Source organism: Armigeres subalbatus, chromosome 3, assembly GCF_024139115.2.
Source record: "Armigeres subalbatus isolate Guangzhou_Male chromosome 3, GZ_Asu_2, whole genome shotgun sequence".
NCBI classification, from domain to species: domain Eukaryota; kingdom Metazoa; phylum Arthropoda; class Insecta; order Diptera; family Culicidae; genus Armigeres; species Armigeres subalbatus.
This window is the reverse complement of record NC_085141.1, coordinates 331,981,804-332,003,599: the sequence shown is the minus strand read 5'-3', so window position 1 is coordinate 332,003,599 and position 21,796 is coordinate 331,981,804. Positions and strand designations below refer to the sequence as shown.

The 21,796-nt window shown below is 38.9% G+C and overlaps 1 protein-coding gene across 2 annotated transcripts in view; it reads left to right on the top strand.

Moving 5' to 3' along the window:
- LOC134225679 (elongation of very long chain fatty acids protein 7) overlaps positions 1-11,211 on the top strand; it is a 368,124-nt gene extending 356,913 nt beyond the window's left edge. For both annotated transcript variants that reach the window (XM_062705950.1, XM_062705949.1), the window contains 2 exons: positions 10,447-10,583; positions 10,664-11,211. In XM_062705950.1, coding sequence (XP_062561934.1) covers positions 10,447-10,583; positions 10,664-10,954 — 428 coding nt within the window. In that variant the 3' untranslated portion in view covers positions 10,955-11,211. The remainder of the gene's footprint in view (positions 1-10,446; positions 10,584-10,663) is intronic.
- The last annotated feature ends 10,585 nt before the right edge of the window (positions 11,212-21,796 follow it).

Below are 21,796 nucleotides of genomic sequence, written 5' to 3'. Positions count from 1 at the left end.
AATGATAATGGTCAAACCAAAAAATCCAAAAAGCTTAAAGTTGTTGAAACATAAGAAAAAAAAAACAATATAAAAATTTGAAAATTTTAAAATAAGAAAAAAACCATACCCAAAAACAGCAAGCAAATAAACCATAACCCAATCTAAGGCTCTCAAATTTCACAACTCACAAGAATACAGCAAAGTTGAGAAAAACTCAAAATCTCAAAACTCATGAACGATTGAATGAACGTTTTTTGGATCGAAACGTTTTTTTTGGCAAATGAGTGAAACCATGCGCAAACGAATTTACTCACGTGGGAGGGCTCGATGATTGATATTTGTGAATAATTTACCAATACACTGGCATATGTAAAATTGGCAGTTAATTTATAAACAAGCAAATTGTGCTCAGTGACTATACAAAGCAATATTATTTATTGAGCAACATTATCCGATACGATATGTTTTGTAAATTGAGATATTGTTACGACACAAATTATAAATTTTATGTTTATTCGAGTTTATGCCCAGATCCAATTTTTAGCAAAATAATTTAAAGCCAAAGAAGGCTTCGAAAATAAATTACTTTGATGTTTCCATGTGTTTTAGCTAAATACACTTGGGTCATCTCTTGCGCGTTTTTTTTATCTAACTCAACTGTTTTTACGTAGATTTTGGAATATACATACACGTTTTCATGCAGATTTTCCCCATAGATTTTTCGCGCGGGTAATCGAAATCGTCAAGAAATACGTGAAAACTGAAAAAAAAAAGATTTAAATTAAAGTCGTTTCTACGCGGATTTCGGGTAGTAGATAAACTAATGACATTCTTTCCTTCAAGATACAATAATGAAACATTTATTCTCTTCCCGTAGAGAAATAATAACAAATATAAATAAAAACTTTTAGCAAGAAATGACTCTCGAACAACATTCGAAAGCTATAAAGGTGACGAGTGTTTTTCATTCGACTTGAGTCGTTTTTCAGTGTGCTATCGAGTCTCCATAATGCTAAAACATCTCGTTATTCTTGTACCTCCTCGAGCATACTCGAACGATAAGTCGTTTTCGAGATCGAATCAAAACCCGTAATGTCAAACATTCGTACGTTTGAATCGAGATGCACAATGCCACCCCTGATTTTTATGTTGCCAAAATGGGGATGTTGCCAAAAACGGGAAAAAAATTCATACAAAATTTCATTTTTTTTTTTGTTTGCATGATTGAAGTTATATACTAAGATTATGTACTACAAAGTATGTGGAGTATGTTTAAATAATACACATGCATTATAATACACATTTTTGCGATATTATTTATATCTCAGAGATTGTAGTACAAAACAGGATTGGAAAGAGCTTAAGAATGGAAATCAAACGATAATAAGACTAATTAGCCAGTTTCATAATAAAAACTATGATAATAAATTAAATTAACATTAGCGTCGGCCACGTCCTTACGAAAAAAGAAGTGCTAAAAGACATATCCTTTCTGACGTTTCTAATCTATCTTGACGTTTCATATAAATTTAGATTGTCGAGCAATCATGTTTATTGTTATCATAATTCACTTTATAAATCAAATAGCGATCCAACGGATACAAGATGGTTAAATGCGCTACGATCAAAATGGATTGATCAGGTACAGGACGATTTGCGAAGAATAAGCGATTGGCTAAATACAACTGTGGACCGACCTGAACAGAGAGGACTTTTACATACAGAGATCATGATGAAATGAAAAATGTTGGACAAAAGTTTGATGAAATAAAACGCAAATTTCCGAATGTTTATATCATGGACATTGGTGGAGGCATACTTTTGTGATCGATGTGATTAAGAGTAAAGTTCTGTTCACGATTCTCGGCGACATAGCACGAATTAGCAAAAATGGTCCTCAACCAAGGAATATTTCAGGACCATGAGCACGATGTACACTTCTCGTGCGCCTTGTACTGCGAGTGACAGAGTGGCCAAGTGGAGGCCAGAAGATCATTAGCGACACGCCACCTCTGTCAATCTGATGCTCGCTGCAGGTCATCGTTCTTCAAGATTCAATGCACTAATTACCAACTTTACCACAAGTGACACGTTGGAGGAAGTAATATGAAGAGTAGGGATTAACACGCGTGGTACGGTTTTCACGAAGTCCGTTCTGCTATTTGGTTTCATCGACGACATTGATATTATGCCGCGTAACTTTGAGAAGATGAAAAAAGCTTACATCAAGCTAAAGAGGGAAGCAAAGCGGATCGGACTAGTCATCAACACATCGAAGACGAAGTACATGATATGACGAGGCGCAAAAAAGGGCAACGTTAGCCATCCACCACGAGTTTGTATGATGAAATCGGGGTGGTTGAAGAATTCGTGTATTTTGGGCTTACTGGTGGGGTATCGATAACGATACCTACAGATAAATTTGAAGACGTTCATGGCAGGAAATCGTACGTACTTTGGATTCCACAAAACTCTCCGATCGAATAGTGTTCGCCGCCGTACCAAACTGACTCTCTACAAAACGTTCATCGGAACGGTAATAACGGACATGAGATTTGGACGATGCTCTTGCAAGACCAACGCGCACTTGAAGTTTTGAAAAGGAAAGTACTGCATACTTTCTATGGTGGGCTACAGATGCTGGAAGGTACGTGAAGAAGACGAATAAACCACGGGCTGCATCAGTTGTTAGGAGAACCAGCCATCGTTCACAGCGCGGAAATAGGAAGACTACGGTGGGTCGGGTACGTAGTCAGAATGTCGAATAATAACCCGATGATAAATGGTTCACGACAACGATCGGTCAGGCACAAGAAGGCGAGGTGCATAGCGAGCAAGGTGGATCGATCAGGTGGAAGACGATTTACGGTCTCTCCATAGACTGACTGGTGACATACATTCATGAACTGTTCTGAATGGAGATGACTCTTATGTACTGCACAGGTCACGCCGGCCTTAGGTTTAATAAATAATAATAAAACCACACAGATGAAAACGACTAGATTGCTATTATTATAGCAGATTCAGATTATCGGATGTGCTAATCACTAGCTATTGATCCTTCCAGGGTTTGTGTTCTCCTGGATCACACATGCAGTATCGGCTGCAATGTGTACATCAAGCGGGCTTTACTTAATTAGTGTTGAGCTATGTACAACGGTGTGATTAAGCTTGCCGACAACAAAATCGGGGTTGAAAATGCCAAAAAATACGACATTCTACGGTGGGCTGGTTAGACTAGGGTAATGTGAATAGGAACATAGAAAACGTGAATAAGAAGAACAGAAAAGTTTCACAAAAAATTGTTTGAAATGAGCGGTGACACAAGTGGCGGTTCATTATTTCAGCGGAAGTGCCCACTATGCGTACAGAGCCCACAATATGCATATAAACCTTAATTACATTCACTTTTGGTTTTGTTTATCCAATTTCATTTTAATGAAATGATTTTGACTCAAAAAAGTCATAAAAAAATGTTTTCGAAGTTGTTGCCAAAATCGGGAAGAAAATGTTGCCAAAAACGGGTGTTGCCAATTTCGGGGGTAGACAAAAACGGGTGTTGCCAAAATCGGAATGGGACTGTATCAAACAATATTATCTAAACATTCGAACTAAAAAAAATAAAGTGGGACTAAATTTTACACTTTTGATTAATTCATAGTTCTTTTGATCCAAAATGCATACATTCAAAAATGAAAAAAAAAAAGCAGAAATTTTAAAATCCAAAATGTTTACAATTTCAAAAGCCCTAATTTTTAAGTTTCTCGAATTCATCGGGTTTCAGATTTAAGGATTTCGGAATTTTTAGATTTTTGAATTCTTAAATTTAGGAACCTTTGATTTTTTGCCATTCTCGTATACCGTGGGGGACCGAAATCCGTACAGCACCGATTTCCGTCCACTTCGTGAGATATCACCAAATTAAAGGGGGTTTAAGTGAATACTTTTATAAATCTTATCCTGATCTTATACTTGACAGTAAGCTTTCTTGTCGTTGAAATGGAAAATATGCTCTGAAATTGAAATAGAACAAACAAAAAAAAAAAAAAAAAACAAATCATCACCCAGAAAACGCAAAGTTTCAGGCGCCATTTTGTTGCATACCGGATATAATTGCACCGAAAGTGACTGTATAATTGCAAATTACAATTAACAGAGCAAGATCAGCAGAATAAAAAATCAAAGGAATCGCTTCTCAAGATGCGTATTGAACTATTTACAGTAGTGGCCTGGTCCATCGGTCTGCTTTAAATTAAATATTTAGTTATAAAATCCGTACAGCCGGATTATGATCCTATGATATGCAAAGAATGTTTAGGCAAACTTGAGCATAATTAGTTATAGAAACCCCCCTGACAATAATAGAACAAAACCTGCCAAAGCTGTCATTTCCCCTACATAAATAAATAAAAATAGTGGTCTTCCTTAGTCGTGCGGTAAGATGCGAGGCTACAAATCAAGAACATGCTGAAGGTTGCTGGGTTCTCGGTCCGGTCTGGGAAATTTTCTCGTCTTCCCTGGACATAAAAGTATCATCGTGTTAGCCTCCTGATATACGAATGCAAGAATGGCAACTTTGCTAAGAAACTTCGCAACAAATGCGGAAGTGAATGAATACTAAGCTGCAAGGCGGCAATGTCCCAGTGGGGGATGTAATGCCAATTAGAAGAAGAAAATTTATAAATATTGTGTACTCGCTTTCAAGTTTTTTGCAACTCTGGATTTTAAAATTTTTTAATTTCCAAGTTTTTAAATCTCAGGATTGATAACTTATTAAAAAAATTTGATTTTTGGATTTTTAATTTTAAGATTTTTGTGGCGTTATGAGTTTTGCAATTTGGATTTTTTTATTTAAGGATTTTTAAATTTTAGGGTATCTGAATTTTTCCAGTTTGGATTTTCAAAATTGCATTGATCGATATTCCCAAATCTTAAGATTAAGGTTTTGTTTTGTTTGTAGACGTTTAAATTCTTTTAGAAGTTTTTAAAACTTTAGTTTATGGAATTCTCAAATTTTTTATTTTAACCATTTAAAAGTTTGAGATTTTTGGATTTTTGCCTCCTTAAATTTTTGAATTTTGAATTCTAAGAAGCATATAGAATTTTTATTTTTGGATTTCTTTAAGTTTAAAATTTTTGAATTTTTATATATTTTGTTTTTTTATTTCTTGGATTTATGAATTTAATGAAATTCCAAGATTAGCTGAATTTAAATTTGTTTGGTTTAAGAGTTTTTGTAAATGGAAATCAGGATTTGACGATGTTTTGATTTTTGCATTTCTAAACTTTTGAATTTTGGGATTTTTCAATTCAAGAATTGTAGAACTTTTGAACTTCCGTTTTTTATTTGCAAAATCTGAAAACCGAAAAATCAAAAAATCACAAAACATTAAATTTTAAGGAAAAAATATTTTAGGCTCTTTTTAGTGGAATGTATTCAAACGCCTAAGACGAGTTAAGTAACCTCCATTTAATTCCACCAATTGTTTCGAATCTTTGCAGATACGTATTTCGACCACATCTGTGTGGTCGTCTTCAGTATCTCGTACTTGACTCGACGAGAGTAAGTCGAGTCAAGTACGAGACACTGAAGACGACCACACAGTTGTGGTCGAAATACGTATATGCAAAGATATTGAAATAATTGGTAGAATTAAATGTAGGTTACTTAACTCATCTTAGACGGTTGGAATGAAATTTGAAACCCAAGCAAAATGTGTGTGTGTGTTTTTTTTAAATCCAGAAATATAAAAAAAAAACAAAAAAAAATGTGACATTCAAAAACTTTGTAATTTAAAAATGCAAGAAAATTGAAAAATACAAAAATTTTAAAATTTCAAACTAAAAAAAATAATTACAAAAATAATGTATGGAAATCAACGGCTTCAGCAGGTTTTGTCCAATTATTGTCAGGGGGGTTTTCTATAACTAATTATGCTTAAATTTGGCCTTAACATTCTTTGCATATCAAAGAATATTGTGGTCAAATTTCATTAAATTTGAACCCCCCCGATAACAATAGAACAAAACCTGCCGAAGCTGTCATTTCCCGTATCCCAAAGTCGAATGATTTCGCAAATCACCAAAACTTTAAATTTATTTAAACCAAATCCAAAATCCTAAAAGTCACATTCCAAAAACTTTAGAATTTGAAATTCCCAAATCCAAACCCTGAAGTTTTAAATGCGAAAATCCGAAAATTTAAAAATTCTGGGATCGACATTTTTGAATACCAGATTGACAATTATTTGTTTATTTATTTATTATCAGACTAAGTGGCCTGTGTGGCCGGAGTGGCCTGTGCTGCACATAAAAGTCTTCTCCATTCAGCTCGGTCCATGGCTGCACTTCGCCAACCACGCAGTCTGCGGAGGGTCCGCAAATCGTCCTCCACCTGATCGATCCACCTTGCCCGCTGTGCACCTACCGCGCCTTCTTGTTCACATCGGATAGTTGTCGAGAACCATTTTCACCGGGTTACTGTCCGACATTCTGGCTACGTGCCCGGCCCACCGCAGTCGTCCGATTTTCGCGGTGTGAACGATGGATGGTTCTCCCAACAGCTGATGCAACTCATGGTTCATTCGCCTCCTCCACGTACCATCCGCCATCTGCACCCCACCATAGATGGTACGCAACACTTTCCTTTCGAAAACTCCCAGTGCGCGTTGGTCCTCCACGAGCATTGTCCAGGTCTCGTGTCCGTAGAGAACTACCGGTCTAATAAGCGTTTTGTAGATAGTCAGTTTGGTACGGCGACGAACTCTATTCGATCGGAGCGTCTTGCGGAGTCCAAAGTACGTATGATTTACAGCCACTATGCGTCTTCGAATTTCTCTGCTGGTATCGTTATCGGCGGTCACCAGTGAGCCCAAGTACACGAATTCTTCAACCATCTCGATTTCGTCACCACCGATCATGTACTTCGTCTTCGACGTGTTGATGACTAGTCCCAAGTCCTGGTGTTAGGTGGGACGCTAAACAGCCCTGACACGACGGCCCTCCGACGAGACAGGAGGTTTGCGCAGGCCCAATAAGGCGCCTTTAAAAACAACCATTACTAACGGCATAGAAGATAATAAGACTCAATACAATCGGCAACGACCTAGGCGACGAATAAAGGATCACGATTGGAAGCTTGGAACATGGAACTGCAAGTCGCTAGGCTTCGCAGTTTGCGACAGGATAATCTACGAAGTTGACAAATATGTATTTCCAAAAAATCCAGTAATCGAACCTTACAAAAAACGTCCTAGAATCCAGGAGCTCACAATTCTAAAAATATAAATAAATAAAACGCAATATCCGACAATAGAAAATTTAAAATAAAAAAATCTGCATAATACAATTTTAAATTTTCGAAAATCTAAAAATATTTGAACAAAATTGCGTAACCTCCACAAATTTAATATTAATCTACTTCAATTTCAAAACATCACAAACTAAGCAATCGTAAAATTCAAAAAAAAACTTTTGATTTGAAAATCAAAATTTTAAAAAAGGAAGGCCTATTGATATTCTCAGCTCGTTTTATTAAATTTTCGTAATTTATTATTTTTCTCATATTGTCCAATGTTTGCAATCTTTCTTGTACAGGGGATGGACCAAATAATTAGGATAGGCAAATTTTGGGTAAAATTAGATGTGTTGCAACTACCTTAGTTATCATCCGATTTTGACAATTCAGGCATGCCTGAACTAGAAAATTAATGCAGTTTGAAGGTATGTCCATGGAACCGACTTTTGCCACCGGATTCCGGGTTTTTCGGAGGTAGGTTCAAAACCGTAAATTTAAGGTGGATATTAGGAGAAGTTGTGGTTAAAAATTGAATAATATTAGTAACCACAAATGAAGTAGGGCTCTTACTGATTGGAACCAGATATTGAGACTTGGAATCGGACCAGAATCAAGTGCGATATGGCCATTTCTTTATAATCGGTTCCGATCGATACTTAGCAAAGGGGTCAGGCAACAACTTCATTTGAATCTCGCTTTTTGATAGATCGTCCACTATGATTTTATTCCAGAAGGCTTCTAATGTGTCAAGAATGAAAAACCAATTGAATAAATAAATCCTGGAGTCGCTGGGATGTCCCCGGGGAACCTGTGGAAGGGGACATTTTAGTTTTAGCACCAAAACCAGTCATTCGAGGGCTCTTTTTTCATGGTTTTCAATCAGGAAGCGGATTCAGGCCGATCGGACAAATCTCGCTTAACTTTTCAGAAGGTCCTAAGTAAAATTTTTTTCATGAATTAATTTGAATACAGCAATCAATAGCTTTCATGTTGTTCTGTTGATTGCGCTATTCAAATTAATTCATGAAAAAAATGTTACTTAGGTCCTTTTGAAAAGTTAAGCGAGATTTGTCCGATCGGCCTGAATCCGGTTTAATAAAATATCCGAAAAAATGAATTCCCATGGACTCGGCTGAGTGACTTATTTTGGCGAGTAGTCCCACTGGAGGCAACTGAACTGTTGACATCCTTTAGTCGGACATGCCTTGTCTTGACTGTACCTTCAGTTAACGGATAGGAAAGATTCTTCCAGTTCGTCAATTTTTTTTTAAATTTATGCAATTTAACTTTGTTTTGCGATTTGTATTGAATTTTTCTGAATATGTTTTTTTATTTGGTGTACTACGGTTATCTTTTCAATTTCTTTCAACTTGACTAGTTTGTGTGATTGTACAGCGTTCGTAATTTGCCTAAACATAACGATCCAAAAACAGTTGACCAATTCACATAATTTGCTCGATATCCCTCTATAAAACAAGCCAAATTTGACCAATTGTCCAGATCTTCCAAATACGACTCAATCATCATGCAGTGGATGTATATCTTTGGTAGACACATTTACATGACACAGACTATCAACTTTGCTTAACGGACATCCCCTAATGAGAAAGTCAAACTCTTCGTGAGCATTTGTGATACATTTTTGCGTAGGAGGGAGACAACTAAGTGCTTATTTTGGGAGTACATATAACACTGCCGGGTCTTAGATTTTCTTAGGGTTCGTTCACAAATAACGTAACAATGAATTTGTCAATTTTAGGCTTCCTTCCTCCCCGTCGTAACACTTTTTGTATGAAAGATTTATTTTATTGTATGAATCGAAACGATCGGTCTGACCAACTCCCTCCCTCTACAGCGTTACGCTATTTGTGAACAACCTCCCACAGTTATGTGTAAGAACATACCAACATTTGTAATGCAAGGTCTTTTGCAATACTGTGAGGTATACAGTTCAATCAATTTCGCATATTTCCATTTCTGATAAGATTTCCAAAGGATCCTATACCGAATCGTTAGAAAATCTGACAAACGCCGGTTTGTGTGCGGTTAATAATACACAACCGGTTCTCTAATCTGGTACCAAAAGCAGAATCGATCGGGATGAAAATCTTCAACATGGATTTTTTGCACCTCTTGAAATGGCTAGGAGAAGTGAAAGTTCAAATGTGAAAATTTATGAACAAATTTTAACACTAGTGGAAAGAGAATTGTCGAAAAGAAAATGCAAGTTGTGATTAATACTCGTCTTCACCTAAAAAGAGTAAAATTAGGAGCGATTATCGCTCAAATTTTGTCGAATAACTGCTTTTACAAGGCTTTGCATTAATATTTTCTTCCTGGAAAATCGCTCGACTTTGGTACAGTAATCGACTGCCCTTTGTCGAATTATCCATCACTTTCTAATGCTCGGAATTTATGTAGGCTCGTATAAATTTGCTCAATTCTCGCATAATTCATGCTAAATTACTCAATTTGGAGAACCAACTTGTCGCATTAAGACAAAGTTCACATTCGGTCCTCGTTTCGGAGAATCGCATTTAATATACAAACCGGATTTTTGATTTTCGCATAACTAAAAGCTTAAATCCAAACAAGCGGCTCTTGGATCCGGTTTTTGCAGGGTGAAGACGCTATGCTGAAATATTTGAAACAGTATTCCTTGCTTTTGCTTTGATATGTCTCCAGGCGGAAATCATGAAGAAATAATACCAAAGTTAGAGCTACTAGTGTTACAGTACAGAAAATTGTATTGAAGCATAATCATAATTACCGAAGATATTATTATTTCATTTCAATTCCCAAATGATTGGTAACGTCATTTGAAAAAAGAAGTTTTTGGATATTTGAGGATATTTGACAATATTTTCAAAGGTATCGCTTCCTTTATTAATCGTATTAGCATAAAAAGACGATAATGCCTAAGTTATGGTGTTGCAGATGTACGAATTGTTGATCTCTGGAATATTTCTTTACCGTTGGAATATTACTGTATCGTTGCCAATCTGGTTTTGAAACCATATGAAAATAATATCGGTGCTTGATCTCTTCATTGCGGAAGTAAAACTAGTTCCCCAACTAGCGGCTACAGACTAAAGCAAATTGGAAATAGTTTCCAGAATGTACCATCAGGAAGTAGATTTCAAACTTGTTTTTCGTGTCGTTTTCAGGCGGGCATGGAACCCTGCTGGGCGTTATCAACTCGTTCATCCACGTCTGCATGTACGCGTACTACATGCTGGCTGCGATGGGACCCAAAGTGCAGCAGTACCTGTGGTGGAAGCGCTACCTCACCGTGATGCAGATTGTAAGAACCCGTCTTTCACTACTGACTTCGCACCCATCGACCGTCCGCCTAAATTACTTTTCCCTTCTTCGTTCTCACAGATCCAGTTCATAATCGTGTTCTATCACACGCTGCAAGTGCAGTTCCAGCCGAGCTGTAGCTACCCGAAATCGATCGCGGCCCTGCTGACGCTGAATGCCGGCATTTTCATCTACATGTTCAGCACGTTCTACGTCAGGAGCTACCTGCGGAAGTCGTCCGGCGGCGGCCGGCGAAACGGCGAGGTCAACAACAACCGAGCGGACTGCAAACCACTGGAGGTGGAGGAAAGTCGAACGGCGCCGGTGGTGGCCGACACCGCAGTGACAGCGGCAGACAAGAAGGACCTGTAGGGTCGTCGTCGGAACAAGTGCAGGGGATTGATCGTTGAGCGAAGTCACATACAAAACCGAATTGTTAGGCCTAGGACAGATGTGGAACCGTATCGATACTAGTGATAAGAGTTAATTATCGTCTTATGTGAGCTTTCTTTTTCTCTTTGCCGACTCTATTTTTTAATTGTACATTTTTTCTCTGTTAGGAAAAGACGATTTAGGACTATGTTAAATATATTTAATTACCAACTATACAAGACGGGTTGTTTGATTGTATTTGAAGATACTCCTGATTGTTATTCATTCTGATATCGATACTCTGACTTGATTATTTACTCACTTACTTAACTCATATATTACTTGATTGGCCATGCTGAAGGTGGTCGGGATTGATTCCCGGTATGATCTAGGAAACTTTCGGATTTGAAAATGGTACTAGGCTCAAAAACCTCGCAGTTACTGTGCAAGTGCAACATAAACAGTGAACACCAAATTGCGAGGCGGCAATATCCCAGTGGGGGATGTAATGCCAATAAGAAGAATTCTTAACATTTCAAAAGGGCGAAACTGTTGTTGTAAAGGAAAGCTTTTTTTGTCGCTGGTGGGCTAAATTTGTGCCCTAAATTAACCAAGTCTGAACAAAATTTAAAGATTTGAAAGCTAAAGATTATGTGAACGTTTTTTTAATGTTTACGATGGTTAAATTGATAATTAAATCTCAGCCAGGCATTGCGCTCTGATAAGTTTATTCCAAAACATAATAGATGGATCGGGTAAAGCCCAAGGCCATCATGGTGTTGTTGCATAATTTGAATAGAAGAGCAAGGTGAAGCCGAAGGTCATCTTGTGTTGTTACATACTTGGAATAGATGAGTTGGCCAACCAGTATCAGATGAGAAAGCAAAGAAAGACAAACAAATTCTTGCCCAGGGGAAGTAAGAACAAATCAAGCGTACTTAATACTTTACACACCATACCGGCTGACAAGAAAATCATTGCTATACTTTAAATTCTATAGTGCATTGGTTCATCTGAACTACTGCTAAATAAAAAAAATCGTGGAATTGTTGTTGTTTTTAAATTACTGTAGTAAATGGAAAGTTGAAAACTCACCGTGCTAGCTGTATAAGTTTCCGCCTGTGTAATATTTCGTGAGATGATTCGTGGAAAACTGAAATATATTCCCTCAGAATAAAATTGTGCCGCATGGTTCATTTACTGCTGCTTCATCGAACATGACGGATAGGCGTGCTTCAGATCTTGGTAGCGCTTATTGTGCGCTGAGCTGAAGTTGGATTGTAATGTTCTGTGATATGATGCATTACTAAATTTTTGTTATGGCAAGGCAATGTTTATGCACAATTGTCATTATGTTATTTTATAAAACTAAATATCAATCATGCCACGAGATAACGATGTAGTATGTCTGATCAGTGCTGATATTTTAATTTTCATTGACAGAAGATGTTTAATTAGGACTTCCATTTCCGGGAAGGATGAAATTTCCCGGGATTCCCGATTCCCGTGACATGTGCAATAGTTTCCCGAATTTCCCGGAAAATGTTATTTGCATTGTTTTTTTTTAATTTGATACAAATATTAGTCTAAAATACCGATAAGTTATATTTTACTAATGTTTGCTCTCCATTCTCTTAACGAAAAGCTTCAAGCTAACGAACTTCTAGCCAAAGACATATAATTGTTTCGTTATCAAGATAGATTATCAAGATAGAATAATGTTGAACCGAATTTTCAACAATTGTATAATTGTACGAGGCTATATGCACTGAAAGTAAGCACGTTGTACTTTCATTCTCAGCAAATATTTGCTGTATGAGCCGTTCAGCGGAGGGTCGTTTGGTCGAAACCCATTCGGCCGAAAACAATTTGGTCAATGCCACTAGGCCGAACAAACCATTAGGCCGAAACCCATCTGGCCGAAAGTCTTTTGGTGAAAGGGCCGTTTGGCCGAAAGGGTGGTTTTATCGAAATGGTCATTTGGCCGGAAGGGTCATTAGACCGAAAGGGTCATTTGGCCGAAGAGGACATTTGGCAGAATAGGTCATTTGGCCGAAGAGATCATTTGAAAAGTGAGAAATCTGGAGTAAGAAGAGAGTCGTTTTAATTCTCATTCCTCATTTCTCACTTCTCACTGTAAAAATGAGGAGTGAAGTGAGTAGTGAGAGGTGAAGATGAGAGCATAGAACATGCCTTAGCAATATTTTGATGCATCCTATTGAAAACTAATAAATTTAGCAAAAAAGGCAAATTTCTCCAACAAACATAAACGCTGATAGAGCGCTTTTTTAAAAAAAAAATGTCTTTTACAGCTTAAAAATTAACTTATTCAGCTCAAACTGTTTTGTTGTGTCTTTCTTTTGTGATATTTTTCAGCAATGAGCATGCATATTAGCAGAAAGAATTTTTTCAAAACTGTTGGCGAAATAATCTAAGCTCCAAAATATATTTTTGATAATAATTTTGAATACATTTCTGATGATTGAAGCATTAATAGTCACTTCCCGGGATACCCGGGAAGCTGTTCCGGGTTCCCGGGAAGATGATTCCCGGTAAAATTGGAAGCCCTATGTTTAATTATTACTTTCAAATTGAAAATCGGAGATGATTATTGTGTGGCAGCGAAATAGCACTTGCCATTTACTATACAAAACAAATACTGAATTTCTTTGAAACCATCGAAGTAGGCTCAATGCGAACCATACCTGACAGTCGCATTATTAGCAATCAACGCAATCAGGCAATGTGTCGATAGCCACATGCAGTGAACCATCAAATGGCATAAGGTGTTGGAAGTGCACATGGCTCCTGCTTGCCTACAGTCAGACTACACTGCACATTTGGCGATCCTGCCAGATTTTGAGCATATTAAAAATACTGTTGAATGAAGCAAGCGGGAGCACCTAAATATGAATAAAATATGTGGTTTCTCTAGGTGTTGTGATCGAAAAAAAAAGCTATGAAAAAAAGGTAACATAGATGAATGTGGATATTTGGTGAGTACATTTGAGAAAATAAATTATTAGTTGAATAAAGAAAAAACTGGACCCGTTAACGCGAAATCCTTACTTAATTTAATAGCCGGTTAAACGGTCGCTCGATGAAAGAGTGAGATGTTTACAGTTTCTTTGCAGTTGAACTTTTTCATTGGCGTGCGGAAAACTTTTGCAATCTCAATCACGTTTATAGGCTTAAGAATCCTATTTCGGATGGGCATCGCGAGCTCAAGAGCCGCAAGCATAGAAAACTATGAATTTTTTTTTAAAAAATAGTAATTTTGTTATAGGTTTTATAGCTGTCCAGTGTTTGGAGATTCTCCTAAGATTTAACCCTTATTTTGTAATTATTTCAAGCAAAGAAATAGACAAATAAATTTTTCGACTAAAGCATTTTGTTGCAAGTCCAGATTCATCTTTGAAAAAAAAAGTTAAGCGCACTTGTAGGGCGGCTAACGAATGAAGCTTCTTCTGGTAATGGTATCAATTTTGATAACAGTATTAAGTTGCGTCGAGTTATTAACATATTTAATACATAAATTAAAACTAGCCATGCTTAGAAGTGTTCAGTACGAGTTATTTGATTATTTTTTGAATGAGCGCGAGTGGTGCTCGCATAAAGTGCTCAGTACGAGTTGTTTGATTATGAATGAGCGCGAGTGGTGCTCGCATAAAGTGCTCAGTGCGACTTAGTGTTGCTAATCTTCGTAAAGAGCGCGAGTGGTGCTCGCATAAAGTGCTTGTTTCGAATTAATGTTGTAAATTTTTGTATGAGTGTCCGCATTAAGTGCTGAGTGCAATTTAGGAATAAGCATATACAGTCGCCTCTACACATCTCGATATTGAAGGGACCATCGAGATAGAGAGAGATCAAGGAATCGAAGGAAAACTGAAATGGGTACTAGATCCAAAACAGCCCTTTGCTATGAAAAAACGACAACACAATAAATGTCATTTCTTGTTGTTGATATGTTTGTTATTGTCCAAAGATGGTCTAGTAGCCTAAAAAATTTGAACATATCGACATAAGGAGAGTGAATCCAGAACAAAATATAGAGATAGGGAGTTTATCGAGATGTAGAATTCCCAAATGTATGTAGATTGAAAGGACCGAGGAAACCATTGAGATAGGGAGAGATATCGAGATACAGAACATCGAGATATAGAGAGTCGATTGTAATTACGTTTAGTGTAGAGAGACAGTCAGTTGTATTCTAACATTAATAACCCAAGAGGCCCTTGAAAAACAGTAGTTATTTACAATATTTGCAATATTTACAATACAAGATGACATGTGGTGTCACTAAGCGTTTGAAAAAATATCATTTTGCATATACAATAGTTTGCTCTAAGGCTTAATGTACCTTATGCAAATTTCAGGAAGATAACAGTATTTATGAAAGTTCAAATAAACAGGGCCAGTGAAGAATGGAGAGGCAAGAAAAGCTACGTCATTGTCAACAGCATATTTGGAAATTCCAGACATTTAGATTCAGCAACTTACTGATATGTAATTGAAATACAATCTTTGTAAAAATATAGCAAAAAAGTCATCCCAAAACATTTGATTTTGATTCATTTGTTTGATATGTGACCTAAGTCATTAGGGTAATAATTTGACTAGCTGAATTCAACTTCGTCTCAGCGAGTATGCGTTAAGCGAGTATGGTAATGTCAAATATAATTAACGGGCTAATACTTTGGTTCTTATAGGCATAGTAGAGTATTATAAAACTTCGAAGTTTTTTTTACCAAAAAAAAATCCTGAGAAGAGGGGAAATGTGTGGCAGCGAAATAGCACTTGCTATACAAAATAAATACTGAGTTACTTTGAAACCATCGTAGTATGCTCAATGCGAACCATACCTGACAGTCACATTAATAGCAATCAAAGCAATCGGGCAATGGGTCGACAGCCACATGCAGTGAACCATCAAATGGCATAAAGTGTTGGAAGTGCACGTGGCTCCTGCTTGTCTACAGCGAAGACCACTTTATCAAGAAGACTGGCAGCTCTGGCATTTTTCCATACAAGCGGCCAACTTCATTGTCGGCAGAGCCTCTTCTGAGTTGAAGTGGTAGCTTGTTATCTGTGTGGTAGTGATCTTAGCTAGCTGAAGTAAATGAGTTCTAATAAAGGTGCGGAGGAAGTCGATGTCTGCTAGTGTTAGTTAACTGTCAACAAATAACTTTTAGGGTAAATTTTTTCCACAGTAGGGACGAGTAGAGTTCTACTCTAAATTGCTTCGACATTGACAGATACAATATGTACTTGCGATCTCTCTCGCAATATGTCAAAAATTTTGTCATGAAGCGTGTTTACAAACTATTTTCGCAAATCGCCAGTACTAATCAATTTACATTGGCCATCCGCAATTATACCCTTCATATAATTGCCTAGCTTCTGGCTTTTAGTCAACCAGCACCACGAACCCTTGCCGCTTGGTTCAGCGGCTTACAAAATTTCTCTTTAATGTTTATTTTGCGGATGGTCTACCAACACAAGCAAACGTCGATAAACCCTGCACCTTTATCATTTGCAATGGAATATAGCTGTCAACCCACACTCCAAATAATCTAAACGTTGTTTCCACCTGAATGTTCAGGTACATTCTACGTGCACACGTAACTGCAAATGCTTCAGAAAATTCAGGTGAAACTTACCTGATTTTTACGTAGAATGAAAATTGTATCGAAAAATCAGGTAAAAGTTACGTGAATTTCAGGTGGAAAAAATCTACGTACTTTTTCAGGTGGAAACAACGTGCAGATTTTTTTGGGTGCACAAAACAAACCACACGGAATCACAAATCAGCTCAATTTTGTACAGGCAGAAAAATTTCTCGTAAAACTGAGTTTGAAACAAAAAGAGTTTTTTGTGGCAATTCAGAAAAAAAAAACACAAGGAAGAAATTCGGAATCATTATTTCTCGGGTACTTCTTCAAAAGGACGTATGTGATTTTGTAAACAAAGATTCAAACGCCGATTTGTCCAATCTGATAGCACTCCTACGCAAACCATCACCACAGACAGGCAGGGGAAGCCTTCGGCTACCTGTTGGTGGTGTTGGTTTGCGTGGGTGTGTCATCAGATTGGACAAATCGACGTTTGAATCTTTGTTTACAAAACCACATACGTCCTTTTGAATAAGTACCCGAGATTTGTATGAACATCTTGCATGGGCAGTTCCTTAGTACTTAACACCAATCAAGAGAGAAAGAGAGTCAGAAAACTATCTGGATGTAAGTTAAAAATTGAGGTTGTTTCTTTTCTTCTTATTGGCATTACATCCCCATACTGGGACAGAGCCGCCTCACAGCTTAGTGTTCATTAAGCACTTCCACAGTTATTAACTGCGAGGTTTCTAAGCCAAGTTACCATTTTTGCATTCGTATATCATGAGGCTAACACGATGATACTTTTATGCCCAGGGAAGTCGAGACAATTTCCAATCCGAAAACTGTCTAGACCGGCACCGGGATTCGAACCCAGCCACCCTCAGCATGGTCTTGCTTTGTAGCCGCGCGTCTTACCGCACGGCTAAGGAGGGCCCCACTTGAGGTTGATTACTTAGTTTTATATGCTTCAAACATATTTCTTTGGAGTCTTATTTGCGTTGTTATCTGTTTGTCTACAAAATAATTTATTTATTTATTATCAGACTAAGGCCGGAGTGGCCTGTGCTGCACATAAAAGACTTCTCCATTCAGCTCGGTTCATGGCTGCACTTCGCCAACCACGCAGTCTGCGGAGGGTCCGCAAGTCGTCCTCCGCCTGATCGATCCACCTTGCCCGCTGTGCACCTCGCCTTCTTGTTCCCGTCGGATCGTTGTCGAGAACCATTTTCACCGGATTACTGTCCGACATTCTGGCTACGTGCCCGGCCCACCGCAGTCTTCCGATTTTCGCGGTGTGAACGATGGATGGTTCTCCCAACAGCTGATGCAACTCGTGGTTCATTCGCCTCCTCCACGTACCGTCCGCCATCTGCAACCCACCATAGATGGTACGCAACACTTTCCTTTCGAAAACTCCCAGTGCGCGTTGGTCCTCTACGAGCATCGTCCAGGTCTCGTGTCCGTAGAGAACTACCGGTCTTATAAGCGTTTTGTAGATAGTCAGTTTGGTACGGCGGCGAACTCTATTCGATCGAAGCGTCTTGCGGATTCCAAAGTACGTACGATTTCCAGCCACTATGCGTCTCCGAATTTCTCTGCTGGTATCGTTATCGGCGGTCACCAGTGAGCCCAAGTATACGAATTCTTCAACAACCTCGATTTCGTCACCACCGATAGAAACTCGTGGTGGGTGGCTCACATTGACCTCTCTTGAGCCTCTTCCTATCATGTACTTCGTCTTCGACGTGTTGATGACTAGTCCAATCCGTTTAGCTTCGCTTTTCAGTCTGATGTATGCTTCCTCCATCCTCTCAAAGTTACGTGCCATGATATCAATGTCGTCGGCGAAACCAATTAACTGGACGGACTTCGTGAAAATCGTACCACTCATGTCAATCCCTGCCCTTCGTATTACTCCCTCCATTATTTATTATTTATTCAGACTAAGGCCGAAGTGGCCTGTGCGGTATATAAGAGTCTTCTCCATTCGGCTCGGTCCATGGCTACACGTCGCCAACCACGCAGTCTACGGAGGGTCCGCAAGTCATCTTCCACCTGATCGATCCACCTTGCCCGCTGCGCACCTCGCCTTCTTGTGCCCGTCGGATCGTTGTCGAGAACCATTTTCACCGGGTTACTGTCCGACATTCTGGCTACGTGCCCGGCCCATCGCAGTCGTCCGATTTTCGCGGTGTGAACGATAGATGGTTCTCCCAACAGCTGATGCAATTCGTGGTTCATTCGCCTCCTCCACGTACCGTCCGCCATCTGCACCCCACCATAGATGGTACGCAGCACTTTCCTTTCGAAAACTCCAAGTGCGCGTTGGTCCTCCACGAGCATCGTCCAGGTCTCGTGTCCGTAGAGGACTACCGGTCTAATTAGCGTTTTGTAGATTGTCAGTTTGGTACGGCGGCGAACTCTATTCGATCGGAGCGTCTTGCGGAGTCCAAAGTACGAACGATTTCCAGCCACTATGCGTCTCCGAATTTCTCTGTTGGTGTCATTTTCGGCAGTCACCAGTGAGCCCAAGTACACAAATTCTTCTACCACCTCGATTTCGTCACCACCAATGCAAACTCGCGGTGGGTGGCTCACATTGTCTTCTCTTGAACCTCTTCCTATCATGTACTTCGTCTTCGACGTATTGATGACAAGTCCGACCCGCTTAGCTTCCCTCTTCAGTCTGATGTAGGCTTCCTCCATCTTCTCGAGAATGCCCCTGAAACTCGAACTACGCACATCACCCGATCCATCGTCGCCTTGATCAACCGTATCAGTTTATCCGGAAATCCGTTTTCGTGCATTAGCTGCCATAGCTGGTCCCGATCGATTGTATCATATGCGGCTTTGAAGTCGATAAATAGATGATGTGTGGGCACGTTGTATTCGCGGCATTTCTGCAATACCTGACGTATGGCGAACACCTGGTCTGTGGTAGAGCGTTCACCCATAAATCCCGTCTGGTACTGCCCCACGAACTCTCTTGCAATTGGTGTTAGTCGACGGCATAAAATTTGGGAGAGTACCTTGTAGGCGGCGTTCAGCAATGTGATTGCGCGGTAGTTGCTACAATCCAGCTTATCGCCCTTTTTGTAGATGGGACACACGACACCTTCCATCCACTCCTGCGGCAGAACCTCATCCTCCCAAACCTTGGTAATCACCCAGTGCAGCGCTCTAGCCAGTGCTTCACCACCGTGTTTAATCAGCTCTCCTGGTAGTTGGTCAACTCCAGGGGCTTTGTTGTTTTTCAGCCGGCCGATCTCCTCCTGGATTTCCTGGAGATTCGGAGCCGGAAGCCGCATGTCCTGCGCGCGTGCTCCTAGGTTCATTTCCATACCGCCACCGTTGTCTGCCATATCGCCATTCAGGTGCTCTTCGTAGTGCTGCCGCCACCTTTGGATCACCTCACGCTCGTTCGTAAGAAGGTTCCCGTTTATGTCCTTACACATATCGGGCTGTGGCACGTGGCCCTTACGTGAACGGTTCAACTTCTCATAGAACTTTCGTCCGTTATTAGCGCGGTACAGTCTACAAAATAAAGTGTTGTGATTAAAAAACGAATTTGAACCTATTGGAACCTTTGAAACATCAAAAACTGAAAAGCGATAAAACGATTTTTTTGTCTAGGAAAATTATTTATCTGTCTAAATTCTGGCTTGCTCCGAGGTAACATAATCACGGCTAGTGAACCAACATTCTGAATATTTTCCGTTCTTTCTATATATTAACATCTATTTTTGTTATCTATTATCTGAATTTTCTCAATAAATTATTGGTTGGTTGGTAATGGCTGGTTTCCTACTCGCTAACAGGCGCTAACGTATATGTGCAAACAGCCAGCATGAATTAACCACCGGATATTTGTATGGGAAAAAACATCTAACGCGGGTTATCTCAAAGTTAGGAACTTTTCAAGTAAAACTATTTGGTACTAGTTATGTACACGCCCGTTTCAAATCACTTAGAGACAGAGTGAAATTGTAGTGACATCTCGTTTTTTGACGGAAATCTTACTCATTTTTCGTTAAAAAAAGTTCCACTTGTCAAATTTTAACTAAAAGTTAAACGAATCGGTAGAATGGTTCACAGCCTATACCTACCACTTATTTTGTTGTTGAAGGTGCTTTATTTTGAACCTTAGATGCCTTTCGCCATACTGATTTCAGAAAGTTAACTCCTAGTGTGCCGCTGGAAGCACGCACAAGGTAGGTGATTCATTTTCTACTACGTCTAGGATAGCATAACCTTTTCGAACTTTTGGCTTTTTAGGCAAGGTAATAATAAAAATAAGAAAATTCGAAAGAGTAAATTGTTTCAAATCATATCATGAACACAGTCTGCAGTCGAGATGTGAAGGAAATCAACAGGTCCGTACAGAAATTAACATAGAGTGTGGCACTTTCATCAATTCAAGACAAAATTCCAAATATTATTCGGCTTAAAGTTATGCTGATTTCATAAAATTGAAATACGTTTAATCTCAGTGTACTTCTCGAGAGTTTTTTCGAAGCATAATTTAAATGTGGTTTTCATATATTTTGATTGAACGTGTAACTGACTATCCAGGATCAACTCACTCACACAAACAAACATAGTACCACCTTGGCTCACCGACAGCGCTGCTAACAGTGTCGCCCGATTTCAGACTGTGTTGCCAGTCTTCTTGATAATGTGGTCTTCGCCTACAGTCAGACTACACTGCACAATTATAATATTTTATCGATCAGCTATCTTTGTTTGCTCAAATCTATTGAAATTATTGAGAAATTTAGAATCCAAAACAAACTAAACATTCCCATCATGAGCGCTTGTAATGTAACAAGTAACAGGGAACCCGCTACATGAAAATGTCCTGTTTCGCTTTCACATGGCGTTCCCGAAAATTACCAGTAAATACTGTGTCTGATATACTTTGTTGATTATAGCCATTTGAATAGTTAGCTAGTAACGGGCTTGATGGTCATATGGCTATAATTTCCGCCTCATACGCAGGAGGCCGTGGGTTCAATCCCAGGCCCATTCCATTCGTTCTACTTTGTATCTTTTCAAATATTACTCTTGTTCTAGCAATCGCTAGAGCTGGAAATGGGCTTTCATACCGTTTCCATCTTCTATCCTATACCCTCAAAACTGGTCTAGTTCTATCAGGTAACTGTTAGTACTCGAAATGAACGAAAAAGCTCGTTTCGGCATTAAATTAGAATATACCTTCCTGTCATTA